The following is a 22290-nucleotide window of genomic DNA, read 5'->3' on the forward strand; positions in this document are numbered from 1 at the left end:
AACAACAGATATGTATTCTTTTGTATGTATTTCTGTCTCTGTGTTGCAGTCAAAGGTGTCAGAGAGCACTTTAAACAGAGCTGAGCTTTCATTTCGAGGTCACCCAGGGGGCATGTAGGACTCCTACAACTCTGGGGAAGGGAAACATTTCAAGGGAGTTCTAAGAGTTTAACCTGTGGTTCCAGAATCTAAGGATTGCACAGCTGTGCAATGCTGTTCTGTGCTGTGCTGTTCTGTGCTGTGCTGTGTGCGTGTGTGCATGTACATGTATATATGTGTGGATATCAGGGGTGAAGTCAGAAGTCTTTTTCTATTCCTATCCACTTTTTTTTTTTTTTTTTTTTTTGAGATAGTCTGCTATTGAAGCTGGAGCTTTCTAGTCAGCTAGGCTGGGTGGCCAGCAGGTCCCCAAGATCTGCCTGTCTCTGACCTCTACTGCCAACACTGGAGATATATCTATGTGCTGTTATACTCAACGTCTACATGGGTGCTGGGAATCCATCCATCGTCCCAGCTCTGATGTACACGTGTGTCTTATACATCACATTGAAAATGTTTTACACTTTATTTTAGCCAAAAGGCTGGGGAAAAGATCAATGGAAACATTTTAACTCTTGATGTGCCATTGTATTAGAGGAGTTCCTTCAGGTTTGCTGGAGTATGCTTCATTAATAATCATTTTGCAAAGTTTTAAAACAGTTTGGTTTTAGCTTACAGGTAATTTTGAGAAGTGCATTTCTTTTCTTTTGTTTTGTGTTTTAATTTTTAATTTATTTTTTCTTTATTACAATTTATTCACATTGTATCCCAGCTGCAGCCCCTTCCTTCAGCCCCTCCTAATCCCACCCTCACTTCCTCTTCTCTTCCCTCTGCCAGTCCACGGATAGGGGCCTTCCTCCTCCCCTTCCATCTGAACCTAGGCAAACAGGTCTCATCAGGACTGTCTGCAGTGTCTTCCTCTGTAGCCTGGTAAGGGTGCCCCCACCCAGAGGGGGAGGTGATCAAAGAGCCAGCCACTGAGTTTATGTCAGAGACAGTTCCTGTTCCCCTTACTAGGGAGCCCACATGGAAACTGAGCTGCCATGGGCTACATCTGTGCAGGAGTTCTTAGTAATCTCCATGAATGGTCCCTAGTTGGAAAAAACTTCAAGTCAGTCCACAGAGGAAGACTGCAGCCAGACCTGATGAGACTTGATAGGCTAGAGCGAGAAGTGCATTTCTAATAAGAAACTTCAAAACGTATGTGTAGAAGTAGTAAGGAATATAGTAAACTTTATGATTAAAATGTATGAATTGTGTGGTTTTTATATGGACTTTTACCCAGATTTAATTAGAAAATTTACTACAGGAATATTTTAAAATGAAGCTCTGTTACTGTCGGCAGTGTTTACCCACATGTGCATTTAAAGCTCATGTGTATTTCTTAAGCAATATTCTACTTAGTAATCTGTCTGTTTTCTTTATAGTCTGGCACAGAAGCTTGAGAAACCACAGAGCTTCCAAGGAAGGGCTCTCAGCTCTCAAAGAGGACGAAGACAAAGAGTTGGCTGAGCTTCGAGGCCTGGCGGCTGGGGTGGGACTGGCCAATGCCTGCTATGCAGTACAGTACGTGGCCATCTTCTTGGCTCACTTAGGCAGAGTGCTGGCCCTGTAACAAAGATGTCTACACAGGCCACATTTCCCAGGGATTTTCAGGTGTCACAGGGATTTTCAGGTGTCACTGTCAGTAACATTTGCTTGTAGTCTCAAATGTGACTTGGGACAAATGGTGAAGTATGAGGTTCTTCTATGAGAAGTACAGACAGATTGCCTTTCTTTATGTAATCACACGATTAAAAAGCAAACTTTCAAAAAGGAGAAATGTCTCCCTTTGAAAAGAGTGAATGGTAAGGTAGTTAATTGAAATGGTGATAGTGACAGAGAAGTGAGAAAATTCTAAAGGTCTTGCATGTATCTTACTATTCCATTGTGGAAGCTGTTTGATGATTGCCCACAGTGTCTCTTTAAGACAGATGAGTTTAAAACTTTCATTATCATTATAATTAAGGAAAATAAGTATTTCTTTGCATGAGACACTATGTCATGCTCTCTGTAAAAAGAATCCTGTGGTCATAGGTCTTACTTGCTGAAATCTACAAAACAGGATTTAAAATAGATACGGACGAGAACCAAACCAGCTCTTCAGAGGTGATTTTTGTTTGTTTTTGCTTTTTAGAAAGCACTGTGTGTCTGATATTTAGGATTCTTGTTGGGGCTGTAGAGATGGCACAGGGGCTAAGAATATTGGCTACTCTCCCAGAGAACTGGGGTTCAATTCCCAGCACCCACTTGGCAGCTCACAGCCATCTATAACTCCAGTTCCAGGAGATTTGAGACCCTCACAGAAACATACATGAAGGCAAAACACCAATCAATTCACATAAAGTAAAAATAAAAAACCCATTTTTTTTAAAAAAGATTCTTGCTAAAAAACTCAAAATGTACTTAATTTAGACTAAGTACCAACATCACAATACTCCTGGCTGAAGAGCAGCCTTTTGAGGGCTACTGCAGTGGTAGAGGAGGTGACTTTTTGGTCATAGTAAGTCCTGTTTGGCATGAGGGTGGGTATGTGAGACGGGAGAAGTGGATGCTCCGGTGCCAGCTGCTTCTTGCTATTTTCTTCATCTGCAGTAGCAACCCAGAGAATTCCGTAACTCCTTGTTTTGATAGGAGCAGCCGCAGTAGAAGCGTTGGGGCAGGCTCCACTTTCATATAGCCATATAAATGATGGCTTCCAGAAGTAGAACAATGCACTGTGTAAACACTGTGGGAGCACAGAATTCTTCACTACAATAGTGCTATCAAGTTGAGATTGCTCGATTTCTTTCCAATCAAAAGTATAAACGTAAGGTTCTGAGGGAGAACAAACACACTGCTCTTTTACAGTATTCTTCCAACCCAAGAGGAGATTGAAAGTCTTCCTGCCTTCCCTCGGGAAAAACTGAGCCTGCGTCTTTTGTTGGGAAGTGGAGCTTTTGGAGAAGTCTATGAAGGCACAGCCGTCGACATCCTAGGAGTGGGGAGTGGAGAAGTCAAAGTGGCAGTGAAGGTAATGCACACATCTGAGCCCTGTCACAGACACGACTGCATGAAAGTTCAGTGCTATTGGTTGAAAGGAAAGCTTCTAGTACAGTGAACGAGAACATTGCATGTCTCAGAGCAGACAGTTTCAGTCTACATATTAATAAAGAAATGATAAAAGTTTAAGGTGGTGAATATGTTAGCATCCTAGATTTGGTTGTTAGCCGATGGAGATACAAATCAAAACATCACACTGTATAGCAAGGTTATATACAAATAGCATAGGAACTAAAAAGTAAGATAAATTTGAGGATGGAGAGTTGGCTCAATGGGTAATAGTGCTTGTTGCTCTTGCAGAGGACTTGGGTTTCGTTCCTATCACTCACATGGTGATTTGCCTCTATTTGTCTGTAACTCCAGTTCCACAGGATCCACAGTGACCTCTTCTGACCTCCAGTGGGACCAGATACACAAGTGGTACACAAACATATATGCAGGCAAGATATTCACATACATAAAATTAAGTAAATAACATTTTAAAAATGAGATAAAATTTAAAGAAGAGTGGCAGAATATAGAAGTCTGTAATTACTATAAAAGCCACCAATTTTTTTTTCTTTCAGTTTTTTGAGACAAGATTTCTCTATGTAGCCTTGGCTTTCCTAGATTCACTCTGTAGACCAGGCTGGCCTTGAACTCACAAAGACCTTTGTGACTCTGCCTTTCTGAATGCTGGGGTTTAAGTTGTGTGCCACCACTTCCTGGCCAAAGGAGGAGGATGATTAAAGAGCATTTTTTGTTTGCTTGATTGTTTTTGTTTTTGTTTTGAGACATGGTTTCTCTGTGTAGCCCTGGCTGTGCTGGAACTTGCTTTGTAAATCAGGCTAACCTCAAACTCACACCCATTATTTTCCCCATTTCTTACATAGGTTTTTAAAAGAAGAGTATATCCAGGGTTTATGTTACTACTAAGGCTATTAATTAATTAAGACCTGGCAGAGTTTTATTTCCTATTGACATAATAGTTCAATTTGTAGAGTCCTTGCCTAGTACTTTAAAAGTCCCGGGCGTGGTCCCCAGCACTGCATAAAACAAGGTGTGCTGTGCATGTTTGTTTTCTCAACGAGGTGTAGGAAGAAGTGGGAGGATTAGAAGTTCAAGGTCATGTTTGGCTACAGACAGATTTGGAGGCTAGCCTGAGCTACACAAGATGCTGTCTCAACGCTTTCTCAAACTTGCTGTCCACATGGTCTCTGTTGTAACTGTTGAATTTTGCCCCTGCAGCTCAAACTGATTTAGTGATTAAAACCATTGAAATCTAAATTTCCTGTCATTATTTTCTGATTTTTCCTACCATTCAAAAGCCTAGAGGCTGATTTCAGACTCTGCGTGGAGTAGACATAGGTGACGGAACATAGAGGCTGACACAGACATAGGTGACAGACTGTCCATGCCCACCAAGGCTGTGGTTTCCATCGTGCATGTGATACATTTTAAGGAACCACAGCATATGCTCTTACATTTTGGTAACATTTCTTTTTGATAGAGGTCTGAGCAATCTCATATAAGTAAATAATACCTTGATAACTGATTAATGGAGATTTTTGCTTTAAGGATGGCCAATCCAAATTGGTAAAATTCTTTTCATTTCCAAATGATAGGCTTGAAAAGCCCTTAACTTTGTCTAGTCTAAGCCCATAAAACACATATATGTCTGTCTGTCTGTCTCTGTCTATCTGTGTGTCTGTCTATCATCCATCTATATATTTTCTCACATGGCCGAGATAAATGCTGGTGGAGGTGTACAGGTGCCATTTCTGAAATCCTGTTGAATTTATTCTTGCTTGCTGCTGCATAGTGCCAGTGTGGCATCACCTCCTCATTAAGACCAAGGAGAGATGACAGGATGGTCTACATGCATTGTTCAAGAAGGAGAAAGTTATCTATAAACAAACCTCTCTACCACACCAGTTTTTTCTCTTCTGTGTTTTAGCTGGAACCGAGATCATGTGACTTATGGTGTTGCAGGGTCCAGTCCGTGGGTGAGGACAGGAGGTCCATGCCGACGGGTTGAGAGGCTCCAGAGTCACTACACGGACACTGGGAGTCGGGGGAGTGCAATCCAAGGGCCAGCGGATGCAGACTGGTTTATTCCAGAAGAGAGAGCGCGTTATAGAGCTTTGGGTGACCAATCAGGTTCCTCCTCACCATCTCTGAGCCTGCCATTGGTCCCCAAGCAGGCTCCCCAATGTCAGGCCTTGAGCCCTCCACCGACTGCTTCTGCAGTCTGATTAGTAGAAGTCAGCCCAGGCTGTGAGCCCCAATGGTCCCTTGCCAGAAATGCCTACATTATGTGGCAAAGAGACTGGAGAGTTTTAGAATAAAATTTCACGAGTAACTTACATCTATTGACTAGTAATGGGAAACATCTCCCTCTCTACCCCAAATATATGGACTAGGGAGTGATTGCAAGTGGAGCTGGAATGTAGACTGAGAAGAAAAATCCAACTTACTGAATGCCAAAATTGGTGTGTCTTGAAGATTTTCTGTATTTCACGCCAGGCAGTGGTGGAGTACACCTTTAATCCCAGCACTGGGAAGGCCAGAGGCAGGTGGAGCTCTGTGAATTCGAGGCCAGCTTGGTTAGCAGAGTGAGTTCTACCACAGGAATGCTACACAGAGAAACCCTGTCTCAAAAAAACAGAACAAAATGAAAAACCCAAAACAAAATTTTCCACATTTCTACATATGGGAAGAGGATTCAACCATTAAGAACACTGGCTGCTCTTCCAGGAGATCCAGTTTTGATTCCTAGAATCATATGGCATCCCCATCTATCTGTACCTCTCATCCTGGAGGATCTAACACTCTCTATTGGCCTCTACACTGTGCACACATGGTGTACCAACATACATACTGGCAGAGAACCATACACATAAAACAAATAACCAATAAATTAATTAAAATCCACCAAACAAATGCCATTCCATATTTTAGAGGAACCTTACATATTTGTTATTCAGTCCTAAAGACTGAGATACTCTATTTTTTTTTCTTTTTGGTTTTTCGAGACAGAATTCCTATATGTAGCCTTGGCTGTCCTGGAACTCACTCTGTAGACCAGGCTGGCCTGGAACTCACAGAGAACACCTGCCTCTGCCTCCCTGAGTGCTGGCATTACAGGCATGCGCCGCCACCACTACCCAGCTCTGTGATACTCTTAACTGAACAGTAGCAATGATGAAGGTGTCAGAGACCACACACAGCTCCAACAGGGGATTTGCAGATCATGTGCACATGCTCTGTCTGTGACATAGTTCCAGACATCAGAGTAGATACTGCAAATCAAACAAAACAACAAAGAAAACAAAATAAGCAACAAAAGAAAACATGTTCTCTACTAATCCACTGGTTTCCCAGGGTCTGATTTCTGCCTTGTCTCCCTTTCTCACAGACCTTGAAAAAGGGTTCCACCGACCAGGAGAAGATTGAATTCTTGAAGGAGGCACACCTCATGAGGTATTAGCATAGAACATGCAGTGATAGTTTTTTTTTTTTTTTCCTGCCAAGTATGAATAGGAAGGCTTTATTTCTCTGTGTATGATTTTTTTTTTTACTTTTACTTTAAAAATTATTTTGTTATTTATTATTATTATTTTTTTTTACAGTTTATTCACTTTGTATCCCGATTGTAGCCCCCTCCCTCATCTCCTCCCGGGCGGCCCCTCTCTCCCTCTTCTCCCCATATCCCCCTTCCCTAGTGCACTGAAAAGAGGGAGTCCTCCTTCCCTACTTGATAGGCCCAAGCCTATCAAGTCTTATCAGGACTGCCTCGATCTACTTCCTCTGGGGCCTACTAAGGCTACCCCACCAGAGGGAAGTGATCAAAGAGCTGGCAACTGAGTTCATGTCAGAGACAGCTCCTGCTCCCCTTATTAGGGAACTTACATGGAGACTGAGCTGCCATGGGCTACACCTGAGCAGGGGGTCTAGGTCCTCTCCATGCATGATTCTTGGTTGATGCATCAATCTCTGCAGGCCCCCTTGGGGCCAGAATTTTTGGCTTTGTTGTTCTCTTTGTGGAGCTCCTTTCCCCTCCTTTTATCTCCCTCCTGCCCCTTCTTTCATAAGACTCTCTGCCCAAAGTTTGAGTTTCTGCTTAGATCCTAGTCTGGGTAGAGTCTTTCAGATGACATCTGTGGTAGGCTTCTGTCCTGTCCCTTGTCTTTAACTGCTTCTGGTGTCTGTCCTGTTTACCCTTTTAAATGAGATTTAAGCTTCCTCCTTGTTGTTTAGCTTCATTAGGACTGTAGATTTTATTATATGGCTAATATCTACTTATAAGTGAGTATATACCATGTGTGTCTTCCTGTTTCTGGGTTACCTTACCAGGATGATCTTTTCTAGTTCCATCTATTTGTCTGCATTTTTCCCCTGTTTTTAATAGCTGAGTAGTATTCCATTGTGTAAATGTGCCACAATTTCTGTATCCATTCTTTGGTTGAGGGACATCTGGGTTGTTTCCAGATCCTGGCTAATACAAATAAAGCTGCTATGAATATAGTTGAGGAAATGTCCTTGTTGTATGGTGGAACATCTTTTGGGTATATGCCCAGGAGTGGTGTATCTGGGCCTTGAGGTGGCACTATTCCCAATTGTCTGAGAAAGTACCAGATCGATTTCCAAAGCAGTTGTACAAGTTGTACCCCTACCACCAATGGAAAAGGGTTCCCCTTCTCCACATCCTTTCTAGCATGTGTTGCTATTGGAGTTTTTTATCTTAGCCATTCTGATGAGTGTAAGGAATCTCAGAGTTGTTTTGATTTGCATTTCCCTGCTGACTAAGGACATTCAGTATTGTTAAAGTGTTGTCTGCTGTGTCAATCAAGAGATTAAGGCTCTTTCCCACTTTTTCTTCTAACAGATTTAGTATATCTGGTTTTATCTTGAAGTCTTTGCTCCATTTGGACTTTAGTTTAGTATAGGGTAATAAGTATGGATCTATTTGCATTTTTCTATATGTAGACATCCAGTTAGATCAGTAGTATTTGTTGAAGATGCTATCTTTTTTCCATTGTATGTTTTGGTTCCTTTGTCAAAAATCAAGTGTCTGTAGCTATGAGGGTTTATTTCTGGGTCTTCAGTTCAATCTCATTGATTCACCAGTCTGTTTCTACGTCAGTACCATGCAGTTTTCATAGAGGATCTTTGTGCAGTATTGTTTTAGCTATTCCAGGTTTTTTGTTTTTTCATAGGAAGTTGAGAATTGTTCTTTGAAGGTCTGTCAAGAACTGTGTTAGTATTTTGATGGGAATTGCATTGAATCTGTAGATTGCTTTTGTAAAATATCTGCCAGAAAACTCCTACAACTGATAAACGCATTCAGCAAAGTGGCTGGATACAAAATTAACTAAAACAACAACAGCAAAAACAGTAGCTCTCCTGTATGCAAAAGACAAATAGGCTGAGAAAGAAATTAGGGAAACAACACCCTTCACAAAAGCCATAAAAAACATGAAGTATCTTGTTCTAACTCTAACCAAGCAAGTGAAAGACTTGCATGAAAAAAACTTCAAGTCTCTGAAGAAAGAAATTGAAGATATCAGAAGATGGAAAGATCTCCCATGTTCATCGATAAGTAGGATTAACATAATAAAAATGGCCATCCTATCTGTGTCTGATTTTTAACACCCTAAATGACCTGGTAATACCAGATCATCCTGAAAATAAACATGGGCAAAAACTTTAAGAGGAAATACATCTGTAGCATTACTTAATGCCATTAATTCTATAGAAGCCAATCTTGGGAGCCTGAGTAGGCAGTTGGCAGGCAAAGCGTCCTCCCATTTCTTATTTTCAGTAAGGAGTGCATCCTGCAAGCAAATTCTGAGGCTGTTTTGCTTTTAAAATGTATCTATTCTTAGTGAGGGATAATGGGTCAAACAGATCCAGGGTGAATGCTCTTTTATGTGTTCTGATGTTAGCAAGAATATCTCTTGCCTAGGAAACTGGTGGAGAAGGTTCCAGTCAGCAGCAGTCATGACAACTGCTCAAGGATGTCTTAAGGAGAAGTGGGAGGCAGAGGCTCATGGGAGGTCAAGTTGGCTCTTCTAAATAAGATGGGGCTTACTCACTCTGGTGTCTTCACAAACAAATGAGGCTAAACCAGAAGATCTGAGTTGTTTCACTGAAAGGGAGAGGATATATGTCAAAATTGTGATGACACAGGCATGCTTTCAATGATCTCTTAAAGAAAAAAATTGCTTTCTTTCCCAATTGTAAAAGTCCCATAATGAGAAACCTTGCTTCTTTTAAAACCTCTTCTAGTCTCCTCAGATGCACTGGCCACTAGGGGTTGCCATGTTCCCTCCTTAAGACAAACACACAAGGCAGGGCTTAGGCAAGAAAGCTTTCCCTTGATAGAGGACGTCAGTGAAGGCTTGGAAAGGATGCTCTGCTATCATTGTCGTGTCATTCGGCTTGTGCCTTTTCACCTTTCAGCAAGTTTGATCACCCCAACATTCTGAAGCAGCTGGGAGTCTGTCTGCTGAGTGAACCCCACTACATTATTCTGGAGCTGATGGAAGGAGGAGACCTTCTAAGCTATCTGCGCAAAGCCCGGGGGACAAAGGTAGGCAGCTGGAGGATTGGCTCTCTAAAGCAAAGTACTAGAGTTCCCTGTTGATTGTCTTCAAGTTCAGGGAACTTGAAGTAACGGGCAGTAACTTTGGCTGGTGGGAGAAGTTTTGAAGTTGGCTATGGAAAGAAAGTGCATGTTGTTGGATTAGGGGAATTAGAACCCTGAGCTAATATTTGAGCCTGGTTTTAGTACTGAATAGAAAACAAAAGGGCATGCCCACCCTTAAGGGTAGCCTTACCCTTAAGAGTACTTTGCTTCCCCAGTGAGACTTCCTTGGAGAAAAGTAAACTTTCATTTTCAAGCAGTTATCAATTAGAGACAGCTTCTGGGTTAAGGCTGAGGATATGTGTCTCCTTCCTCTTTCAATTCTAGGCCCTCCATCTGGTGCAGACTCATGCAGACTGTGTGCATGCTGTCCTAGGCATTGTTGACTTGTTGACTTAGTGGCCTTGCTTTCTTGGTGTCCTCCATCAGCATGTCAAACTTACTTTGGCTGAAAAAAACCTCTTGACTGCATGCACCCTCTCTCATTCCATCTACCCAGTGTCCTGTCTGCTCCCCGCACCCAGATACCCACCCCTACAGCCCTTGCTCTACAGTTGAGCCCTCTCAGTGTGGTTCCAGTCCATCCATCCATCTGTTCCCGGTGCCTGGCACAGTCTGGTTCCCGGTAATACTCTGGCTTGCTGGACAAAAGCCTGGAAGTGATCTTCCTGCAGGATTCTACATTATTCCTCAGATGAGAAGACAAGGGGCAAAGCAGTGAAGCCTAAAACTGTAGATTTCAAACACTTGTTGTCTTTTCCTAATCTAATTAAGCACTGTATGGCTAAGTAGAGTTCAGGAGAAGTAAAATCAGGAGGCTGTGCACTGTTTCAAATGTACATCCAGGTCTGCACTTGTTTTCTGGTATTTACCTGTTTTCTTAAATTGCCTGCTTATGCTGACACATTTTGACTATTCATTTTGTAGGGAAATTTATTCATTTCCTAAAGTGGAAGAGATTTTAACACAGACTCCCTCACCTACCTGTCCCACTGCTCCCAGCACCACACACAGGAGAGACCTCTCCCCTTTCTCCAATGGTTACTGTGTCTTCCCTTTTACCAGTACCTAAGTTTGCCCCTGGATATATTGCCTTTTCGTCATTACATGGAGCTCAGTTAGCCAGAGGGGACCTTTAATTTAATTTAATTTTTTCATCCTTGGACTAGTTCATAAGCACCATGTTTTGTTTTCATCTTCATTTGCCTTTTCTATTTATTCCCTGACAGAATTGTGTCACTCTCCTTAGAATGGTAATCTAGCACTTCAGTTCCCTTCTTGGACACATCCTCCCGGGAGCCAGTGCTGGTGCCTACTACAGGGTGACCATACATTTGCTTTTCTCAGGCTTTCCTTTCTGTTTGTCTCGGTGTCCTCCTTCACTCTAGCCCATACTGAGCTCTTTTACCATCCATCATATGACTGCCTTTTTCTGATTTAGGAAAGCACTCACTTGTGGCAAAGGTTTTTTTTTTTTTTTTTTTTTTTTTTTGTGTGTGTGTCGTTAATTTTTGGGGGCATTTATTACTCACTGATCTGCTGCTTTTTTATTTTGCCCCTTATTTATTTTTAATTATTTCTTTTCATTTTTGAGATTATATTATAATTACCTTGTTCCCCCTTCCCCACCTCTCTACACAAACTTTTCCATCTCTCTCTTTTTTTTCTCTCTCTTTCAAATTCAAGGCTTCTTTTTTCACTAATTGTTGTTACATACATATATGTATATATTTCTTAAAATATATGTACAACTTTCTCAGTCTGTATAAATGTTACCTGTATGTTTTCAGGGCCTCCTGAGGGCTGGGATTAAAGGTATGTGCCATCACAATCAGCTCTACTGACTGGTATTCTGGTGCTCATTAGTTCTTCTACTGTCTTTCTTGCTGACTGAGAACATCTTCCAGGGCCTTGTCATACCCTCACTATGGAAGGCAGGATTCTGCTGGGTGTTTTGCTTCCGTGTGACAATATCACAGACACACCATCCTTTTGTGCTAATTTACTTGTGACCAGTCATCTTCATATGGAAGTACTCAGAAGCAATTTTCTTGTTGTCCGTGATGGTTTGCTGGGATGGCAGCATAAAGCTTAACAGCAGCAAAGTCCAGAAATGGTAGCTGAGTTTTTCACTTTGGGAAGGTCAGCTCTCTTACCCAGGAACTGAAACATTGAGACTGAAACATCAAGCATTTCCTAAGGTTTTTGTTGTTGTTATTGTTTGTTTGTCTTTTTAAAAAAATTTTGTAGTCCAGGATCATATTAAGACAGAAAAACACGAACAAATTACGTAAAAGTAAGTGTGCTCCTTTCCAAATGCAATCAAATTTATCAACTTGTCATTGGGTTGTAATGGCAGAACAGTGTAGACTGTGGCTTTTGATCTAAAGGAACATGTCACACAGCATTTTATTAATAAAACACATATGGGGCAGGAGAGATTGCTCAGAAGTTAAGAACACTGGCTGTTCTTCTGAAGAGCCTGAGTTCAATTCCCAGCAACCATATGGTGGCTCACAACCATCTATAGTGAGATCTGGTGCCCTCTTCTGGTGCACAGGCACATATGTAGGCTGAATACTATATAAACAATAAATAAATATATCTTGAAAAAAGATTTTTTTATTTTTTAAAAAGGGCACATGGAACCAGGCGTGGTAGCACACACCTTTAATCCCAGCACTTGGGGAGGCAGAGGTAGGCAGATCTCTAAGTGTTCAAGGCTACCATGGTCTACAGAGTGAGTCCAGGACAGTCAATGCTACATAGAGAAACCTTGTCTCAAAAAAAAAAAAAAAAAAAAAAAAAAAAAAAAAAAAAAACCCAGTAAAAACAAAAACAAAAACAGGCATATGTAAAATTTCAAAGTTCCTGTAGGTAGGCCATGTTGACACATTTCTTTGTCATTCATGTAAGGGAGAAAACAGAAAAAACAGTTAGAGTGGATTAGAGAATACATTGTTGGACCATGGAGGAAGGAAAGTAATTTCCAGTTGGGGAGAGCTGGGCTAGCCATACCTTTGCTTACTTGGAGTATTTAGCATATGATTTGAACTAAAACCAATGCAGGAGATGGAAGAGTTAATAAGTACTGTCTCATTGAGTGATTAACATTTGCAGGGAAAGACTGACCAGGCTTTAATATGACTAGAAAGTTTAGCAAGAAACAACAAGTGGCAGGTGATAGTAGCATCTAATGTTAAGGAGGCCAAATACGGGATGATGGGGTGTTCCAACATGTTATAAAGGATAAGAAACATGGATAGGGATTCAGGCAGGCCAGCAGCGTCATGCAAATCTTATCAGAAAGATGCTAGTCACCAGCATGAAGTTTAAGTTTGCAGGTAAATTGGGGTTTGCTCACAGAAAAGTAGGGTTCTGTTTACATAGCAGCTAGTCAGCCAGTCAGGATATCTGGCAGGATTCAGACATAGGCCATGACATAGGTATTGGGTGGGCCTGATTTAGAAGGGGAGTTATTGGGTGCTTGTTATATGTAAGCTACATTACATATCTTATTTTCAATTTGAAAGGTCAGTTGTATTATGTTCATTTTATGTATAAGAAAATTGCCCACTTAATAAATATAAGCAAATTCCAGGAATTGATAACAGAACTACATTTCAAATCCATGGATACAGTATCTGAATATTTTCCTCTTGAATTTTTATAATCCTAATAAAGATTCATTTAGAACAGCAGGTCAGAGCCTGGGGAATCAGCCACGGCAGAGATGTATGGGGCCATGGCAGTATTCCATCCTAGGATAAGAAGGCAACATCCACTTTGATGGAGTGAGCAAAGCATGGAGCAGCACCTTTGCATGAGCAATTGACCAAGTATAAGATACGGTGGGTTCGAGAGTCATTTGAGAAGCTCAGTGAAGGATGTGGGCAGTCTCAAGAGTAAGTATCTATTCTACTGAGGAAAGAATAGCGTGGGAAAAGGAAGAGGCTTGAAAAATGCAGAGCAGATCTAAGGAAGGGCAAGGAGTTCAGAAAACTGAAGTTCAGCTTCTGGGAAGAGAAGCGAAGGGGAAATTAATGGGCATGTAGAGAGTCTGATGTAGCCTGGGGCTACTACGAGGCTGTGCCCAACATCTGATAATGGGTTCTACAGGAAGTGAGGCACAACAAGGGAGCTAATGAAAAGACAAGAGGCTGGACACATGGGAAGTCTTTGGATGCATAAGATTAGGGATGATAAAGGCTTGGACCAAGGTAATTGCAGGGATATGGAAAGGCTCAATATATGACTATGGCCTCCAGGCAGGAACTTTGAATTTTCTCCATATGCTACTAATAAAAAATCTGACTGGCTTTTGTTCCCTACTAGAATTCCTTGCAATGAGGATAAGCTTGTCTATATTTGTGCTGGCTTTTATAGATAAAAATGTAATCTGGAAAGATAGTATTGCTAACAATTTACATTGGGGGGGGCACCTATATAGAACAAGCCCATTGTCCTGACTAACACAATCAAAAGCCATTAAGGCATTAACCTAGCTGGCACAGGTTATTATTTTTAATAGATAATTGTTACTACCATGATATCTGATAGCATTTATTTTCTTTATTAAGTGCTTACTGTATGTTAGCAAAATCTTATATCTTATTCTGAGTCTGGAGAAGTCTGTCATATTATGCCCATTTTATATACAAGAGAAGTGATTAATAAGAAAATTCACGTTTTTGATGGTAGAACTACATTTCAAATTTACAAATATAGCTTGATACCAAGCATATTTTTATATTTCCCTCTTGAGTTCTTGTAACCATGATAAAATTCCTCTAGAGCATCCGATGCAAGTGTACACACTCATATATACATATATACATATTTTTGTATTCATATATATTCATACATATGTGTATATATTTTGTGCCAGGCGAGAAAGTCCTTATAATGTTTCCTTCATTTCTTACAGTTACACGGCCCTTTACTCACCTTGGTTGACCTTGTAGAGCTGTGTGTGGATATTTCAAAAGGCTGTGTCTACTTGGAGCAAATGCACTTCATCCACAGGTACTGTGATACTCTGGGTCCAAGGTTCTTGGACGGTTACCTGACAACTGTGTGTAGTTTGGGTACTCCGTACTAGAAAATTTAAACATGCTTATTCCTTCAAAGTACCAGTATCACTCTAAATAGCCTCTGTGTTAGCTACTTTTCTCATTGCTATGAGAAAAGCGATCTCCAACAAGTGCAACTTAAGGAGGAGAGCAAGGGCTTATTTTGCCTATAGTTTGAGGGAACCGCCCATCATGGCAGGGCAGTCATGGCACCAGGAGTGTCAGGCAGCTGGTCACACCACATCTGTACTCAGGAAGCACAGGGAGATGAACGCTGGGTTTAGCTGGCTTCCTTTTTCTTTTCTTTTTTAAATTTAATCAGCTATCCTATAGTTGTCCAAAATTAGAGTAGGTTTCCCACCTCAACTAACCTAATATGGAAACTCCTTTCAGACTTGCTCAGAGGTCTGTTTCCTAAGTGATTCCGGATCTTGTCAAAAATGTCAATTAGTGTTAGTCATGAGATGTCTTTCTTCTTTCCAGACCTTCTAGTCTTGCTTGTATGATCTCTGGAATGTTGCTTGTCATTATCAAATATAACTTCTACCATAGGGATCTGGCAGCTCGGAATTGCCTTGTCTCTGTGAAAGATTATACCAGTCCTCGGGTAGTCAAGATTGGTGACTTTGGGCTTGCCAGGGAAATCTATAAAAATGATTACTATAGAAAGAGAGGGGAAGGCCTGCTTCCTGTGCGGTGGATGGCTCCTGAAAACTTGATGGATGGAATCTTCACTTCTCAGTCTGATGTATGGTGAGCTAAATATGACACAGAAAAATGGGGACAAAACTGTTAAATATCAGGATGTCTAATTTTGTTTTTAAATTATACTTTATTCTCTCTTTCTCTCTGCCTCTTTCTCTGTCTCTGTTTCTCTCTGTAAGAGAGAGAAACCATGTATGTGCAGGGAAATATAATGCCTCACCTGAGGCTGGTGGTCAAGGAGATCTATTATAGGTCTCATATCTTTTACACCGCTATCAATAATTTTTTTCACTGTTTATCTTACAATAGTACATGAAATAGACTCATTTATTTCAAGTATTTTGCTAGTCACCAAAGTGTGTATATTTGCATCTAGTAGAAATGCTATTTATCAATAAGGCTCATGAATGTGCCTCAATACTTTCCATAGGGGATGTCTCTACTTGTTTATAGATAGAACTGAAGTCATGGATCATAAAAATATATAGAACATTGGGAAAGTTTACTCTTGTGATTATTTGAGTTTTGCTTGTTGGTTACCAGCTTTTGATTCGAGCTTCTAAAAGTTTATAAATTCAGTGAATTTTAAGCTGTTTAAGCCACAAGGAAAATTATATAGGAGAAACTTCACCCTCAGCAATCCATTCTCATTTACGACTGTCTTCTCCATGTTTGTCTCCATTTTATCCTCTTCACATTCAGGGGGGAGAAAATGGTGACAAGCTCTCTTGCTCACCTCCATGTGTGTCTGCATGTTCTCTTGTGTGCTTGTGTCTCTGTGTACATGTGTGCCTGTTTCCACATGTGTGTCTGGGTCTCTGTGTGTGTATAAAATCTCCCCCCCCCCGCCGCCACCCAAGCCTTTCTATCATCTTTGAAATGTGGCTCATCCACACTGTCTTGTTCTATTTTTTTCTTAATATCAACCTCCTTTTAAGTCTCCTGTTTGCTTTTTATAAGGCCAATAATGCCAATCACAAAGTAGACCCTGTAGCCTCAGGAATAATAATGTTGGAGAAGCTACTGTAAACCTGATGTTTGTAATAAATATAATTAAAGAGAACCCTTTAACGTCCTAGGTCTTTTGGAATTTTGGTTTGGGAGATTTTAACTCTTGGTCATCAACCTTATCCAGTGCATTCCAACCTTGATGTTTTAAACTATGTGCAAGCAGGAGGGAGACTGGAGCCACCAAGAAATTGTCCTGATGATCTGTAAGTTAATTATGTTAACATAAGCGCCCCCAAAACAGAAACATGTGCACACGCAGTCATAGCGCTCCCCGGAGTGGCTTGTTAAAGAAAACCTGGGATTTATATATTTGCACATCCCACATAAACTATAAAATGAGGGTGGGATTTAATTTACTCAATACATTAGGGCTTTGTTTTTATGTATGCATGCTGTATTTTACTTCAGTACCAGAATTTGGAGAGTAGAATATATTTGTAGTCATTGTAAGTAAATTCAAATAAGTAAATATGAGATCTGTGTGTGTGTGTGTGTGTGTGTGTGTGTATGTGTACTTCTTCATTTTACTTTGAGAGTCTTTATTTGGGTATTACCTTAATTTGTACTTTAAAATATTCTATTACATAGAAATATAATAGTTAAAAGTTCAATTGTCTTTTTGATATAACTTATACTGATTGATGGAATATAGTATTGCTAAAAATTATACAGATTGATTTGTTTATACACTTAACACAAAATTGCTGTGACATACAGTAAAACACAACTATAATTGCGTAAAAATAATGTTGTAATGTACAATAACTTGGTCAAATTGATCCTGGCTACGTTGAGTTCTAATAGCAGCTCCTTACATGTGAATGACTTGAGCTTAATTACAAAGGGAAAAAATTTCAGCTGTGCGGAATAGTTATTCACTTCCCGTGGATAATATCGACAGAAACACCACATCTTGGGACTTTTTTAAAGGGGTATTTCACCTAAAAGATTTATTAAAAACAACAACAACAACAACAAATAACAAGCAAGTAGAAACTATCACACATACCCTGCCAAGCCAAGGATTGTGTGTGTACAGAGGTCTTTACGGCAGGTCCACAGCTCTTGTGCATCTTGGAATGTACTCTGGGTGAGATGGTGGAGGCATCAGGCGGATGTCTAGCCAGCACATAATAAAGTGCTAAACTGTGTGGTACAGACAAATGCAGAAGGAATTAGCAGTATGCGGATGCACACCGCGGTTGTACTGCCTTGACTGTGCTGTGTTATTTCGAGCACTATTTAGAGTTGAGCCAAGGAATGATTAAGAGCTGGGCACCTTGGTTGGACGCTGTACCAGTGAATGTTTCTGCATAATTTCAGTCTTCTAGCTAGAAGATATAAATTGCCACATGTTTCTGATTCAGCCTTCAGACCTTTCCGATGCGTGCACGCCTGGCCACATTTGATAGCAGGGCCTTAAACTGATTTGTAAGTGTCTTGGGGGAAGATGAGAAAACCTTTAACTTAAATAAATAATAGCAGACATTAAATTTAGGGCTACAGGGGGAAAAAAACCTAGTATGCCCAAACATGCAATAGATTTTTAACTACATAGTTTGAAAACTGATCACTATTTTCTACCTCCTACTCATACCTTAAACACTCAGAAATTCCTTCTAGAATCGTAATTATAAAAAAATTTCCCTTATGCTTTTATAATTTTGTCTTTCATGTTATTCTCTTCCACAAGGGGTAGGGAACATATATCATCAAAAAACATGCAATACTTTTGGATAGGCTTTTAAGAAATAGATTATTGAATTTTACATTTTTCTGTGTTCAGTTATCTTGTCTTGGGATAATGAAAATGAATATAAATTGATGTGTGGTGAAATAAAATGCATAAGTATCTCAGATTTTGCTGTATTCAAAGGAATTAAAAACTCAAGGAGGAAGAAATACTAGAATGTTCTTATTAGGAATAGAGGGAAAGGCTAACATTTAGTTTACTTTTGTCTTAAATAATTTCTTAAATGAATATATTATTGACCTATTTTTTACTACTTTTATATGACATATTCTGCTTATGGTTTCTCTTCCCCTGACTCCTCCCATATCATCTCCAACTCCGCCAACCACCCAAACCCACATCCTTCTTCAGTTTCTCTTATTAGAAGCAAACAGCTGTCTAAAAAAAGTAATAATAAAATAAGTCAAAATGAAAACAAGCAAAACTGAATAGGACAAAACAAATCAAAGAAAAACAAAGATGCAAAGAAGTGCACAAGAGACACATGTAGATGCACACACACACACACACACACACACACTGACAAACACAGAAATCCCATAAAAACACTAAATCATAAACCATAACATATAATCAAAAGACCTGTAGGTTAAGAAAAAAAAAAGGCCAAACAAAGCTTAAGAAACAAAACAACAAACAAACAAAAACCCTCCATGAATACCATTGAGTGTTGACCCACTTTTTATTAAAATATACTTTCCTGAAACCAAGACTGCCCGTTGGTGGTTCTGTAATTAGTTTGGGCATCATAAAAAATGAGCAGTACTTTTAGCTTTGTGACTCTGCAGATCCCCGGGAAGCACTGAGAGACACCACGGAAACAAGCTGCCTGGGAAGTAGAGCTTTCATGCCATTCAATCTGGCCATGGCCTTAAGTTGTCATGATAAAGATTAACTTCTCTTCTTGGAGCCCAAGGGGGACTAAGTTTTATTTGAAGCGCTTCTCTGAGGTCACAGGCACAGCTTAGAGGCTGAAAGTCTGCACTGAGCCTCACTGCGCCTTCCACTCACCACCTAAATGCTCAGCACCTGGCTGCTTTCTGAGTCAGGTGAGCTCTGCAAACCCTGCTCTCCTTAGCTATTGCTGGAATTTGGAGTTCAGAGCATTCCTGGAGTCTGTGCAAAGGCTCAGGTGGACAGGGGAAAGCCTAAAGCCCAGCAGACACTGTTCTCTCTCCAGATCTTACCGTGAGCAACCACCACACCATTCCTGTGAAGAAACAGGATCAAAGGGACATCTTCTGTAAGTAAGAGCTTTCTGGGGCCTTGTGATGGACACATCACAGTGGCAGGCTTGTTGGAGAGACCCGCAGATGTAGGAGGCAACAGTGGCAGGCCATGCAGTCAGAACTTATCACTTCGACTCTGAAAAATGTTCAGCTCAGTCCTAAGAATGTCTCTCTGGGATTGTACACAATGAGAAGAGGGATTCTTGAAGTTTGTATTTTTTTTGTGTGTCTTATTTAAATAGTTACAGACACTTGCCTGCTTAAAAGTAAAAGATGCCATGACATGTTCCCCTGTTGAACTTCAATGGCTTCATGAAGCCAAGGACTTTAATATGCATGAAGAGTAATACTGAACACACTAACGAGTCTCATGCTATTTTGGAACAAAACAAAACAAAAGCAAAGATGTAAAGAAGATCAAAGAGTCACATTAGCAGGGGGAGGATTTGAAGCCCAATACTTAGCCAAATGAATTATTCCAAGTATAGTGGGTACTCTCCTAGATTAGAACAAGCATCCCATACAAATTTAAATGAACCCAAGAAATAGCAAATGCATCTAGTATAGTATAAAGTATAGTGTTTGTTACTGTGCCTTTGGAGGTGTGTCATGTACAGTACTAGGCACCGACATGAGCATTGCTAAGACGCCACCCCTGAGCCACAGCTGTAATTGCTAATTTACTTGAAAGACCTAAGTAAAGCTTTCTTAGGATTATTAAATTCTTAAAAGCCTCTTCACTTCATCCCGTTGCCAGTTTATTGCTGTCCAAGGCTACAGTCTTTTATTTTAGCTTTATGTAGCTCCTCGCTTCTTAATCTGTGTCCGTCTCTGCCTACTGGGACAGACAGGCTTTGTATATTGTGTTTTGCCATCTAGAAGATTAAGAGTGATGACTAAATTTAATGCAAGGTAAGAATCCTTCCTAGATAAAAATATTAAGCACATCTATGCAAAGAAATTATATAGATAAAATAAGAGCCAGCACTTTGAGAGGACAAGGGCAGATGTGTGGCTGACAGGTTAAGTGTCAGCCATGGGGTGACTGCCTTCACTTTCTTCTTTCTCCTTCCTCTTTCTTCCACTCCTCCAAGTAGTGTCTATTACGTAGGTTACCAATAAGCCAAAACTTTGAAATGCGATGGCTTGACATATTTTGCCAGTATCTAGGCAATCATCTCTATTCTCAGAAGCACTGCCTTGAAGAATTACTTGTTTTTCTCATTTTAATTCTTAAGAAAACTTCTAGATTATGTTTTAATTACTGCCTTAGGACCTGCAATTTGATATCAACTATAATCTTATCTGTGAAATCAGCGGGTCAGCTTTGTGCCTACAAGACACAGATTATAAAAGAGGAGGCTATGGATTTGGTCATTGTTTAGATCTTTCTCAACTGTGATTCTAGCATAATAAAAATAAAGTTAATCAAAGCAGATGCTGAGGCTCATAGCCAAACTTTGGGCAGAGTGCAGGGAATCTTATGAAAGAAGGGGGAGGTAGAAAGACCTGGAGAGGACAGGAGCTCCACAAGGAGAGCAAGAGAGCCAAGAAATCTGGGCCCGGGGGTCTTTTCTGAGACTGATACACCAACCAAGGACCATGCATGGAGATAATCTAGCACCCCTGTAGCCCATGGCAGCTCAGTCTCCAAGTGGGTACCCTAGAAAGGGGAACAGGGACTGTCTCTGTCATGAATTCGGTGGCTGGCTCTTTGATCACCTCCCCCCTCAGAGGGGAGCAGCCTTACCAGGCCACAGAGGAAGACAATGCATCCAGTCCTGATGAGACCTGATAGGCTACAGTCAGATGGAAGGGAAGGAGGACTTCCCTTATCAGTGGGATTGTAGAGGAGCATGGGAGGAGATGAAGGAGAGAGGGTGGGATTAGAAGGAAATGAGGGAGGGGGGTTACAGGTGGGATATAAAGTGAATAAACTGTAATTAATATAGAAAAACAGAAAGAAAAAAGAAAAAAGTCAACAAGAAAAAAATAAAGCTAATTCTGGCATTCTGTAACCAAACTATATGTCTGTCCCTTGAAGGTATCGGAATAGTCCACAGAAAACATCTAATGTTGTTTTTTCACAATACCCAGATTTTCAGCACTAACCTAGACTTGAGCTACATGTCTAGAAGTGAAATAAATACAAGTGGAGTTTAATTATAAAATATTCAAGACTGCACTATAGTTCCTAATACAGACACTTAAATATAATACCTATGGTGACTTCTGGGCATTTGTCACCTAGTGATTGAATATAATCCTGTTCTGGTTCCAGTCTCATTGCTTAGTCCAAACCATAATGCCTCTTATTCGATAGCTTCCACTTGGCTCTTCTGCCATCCAATACCCATCTATCAGCTGGAATTATCCTTTACAAATGCAGGGGTGTAGTTTTAGATCTCTAGTAGCTGCTTGCTAGGTTGGTGAGACTTATGTGACTCTGCTTCCCCTTCTGAGGTCATTTCATTCCTCCCCTCCACAATTGCACTTCAGCCATTCTGGATTTCTTTGATTTTAAAATGTGCCAAGCTCTTTCCAAATGTAGCACTTTGCCCGTGCTTTCCTCTCTTTTAGTGCACTTCCTGATTGCTGTACACACTCTGCTCCAATGACTAGGGTCTTCTCTTCCTACAAGCTCACAGGCTGAAATGGCATCACTGAAGCAGGACCCTCCATGGGAGCTCACCAGAAATGTTCCCGTGTATTAGAACACATGTTTACTTTCCTTGTGTTTTTGGAAGAACACAGTACAATTTGAATTATATA

At 40.5% G+C, this 22290-nt stretch overlaps 1 protein-coding gene across 3 annotated transcripts in view; it reads left to right on the plus strand.

Moving 5' to 3' along the window:
- The window catches only part of Ros1 (ROS proto-oncogene 1, receptor tyrosine kinase), a 124509-nt gene that overhangs the window by 94277 nt on the left and 7942 nt on the right, over positions 1-22290 (plus strand). For all 3 annotated transcript variants that reach the window (XM_055599397.1, XM_055599396.1, XM_055599395.1), the window contains 7 exons: positions 1467-1605; positions 2929-3091; positions 6518-6582; positions 9565-9694; positions 14676-14773; positions 15373-15573; positions 16605-16739. In XM_055599397.1, the coding sequence (XP_055455372.1) occupies positions 1467-1605; positions 2929-3091; positions 6518-6582; positions 9565-9694; positions 14676-14773; positions 15373-15573; positions 16605-16739 (931 nt within the window). The remainder of the gene's footprint in view (positions 1-1466; positions 1606-2928; positions 3092-6517; positions 6583-9564; positions 9695-14675; positions 14774-15372; positions 15574-16604; positions 16740-22290) is intronic.

Source organism: Psammomys obesus, unplaced genomic scaffold (genome assembly GCF_907164565.1).
Source record: "Psammomys obesus unplaced genomic scaffold, mPsaObe1.curated_primary_1811, whole genome shotgun sequence".
Classification (NCBI taxonomy): domain Eukaryota; kingdom Metazoa; phylum Chordata; class Mammalia; order Rodentia; family Muridae; genus Psammomys; species Psammomys obesus.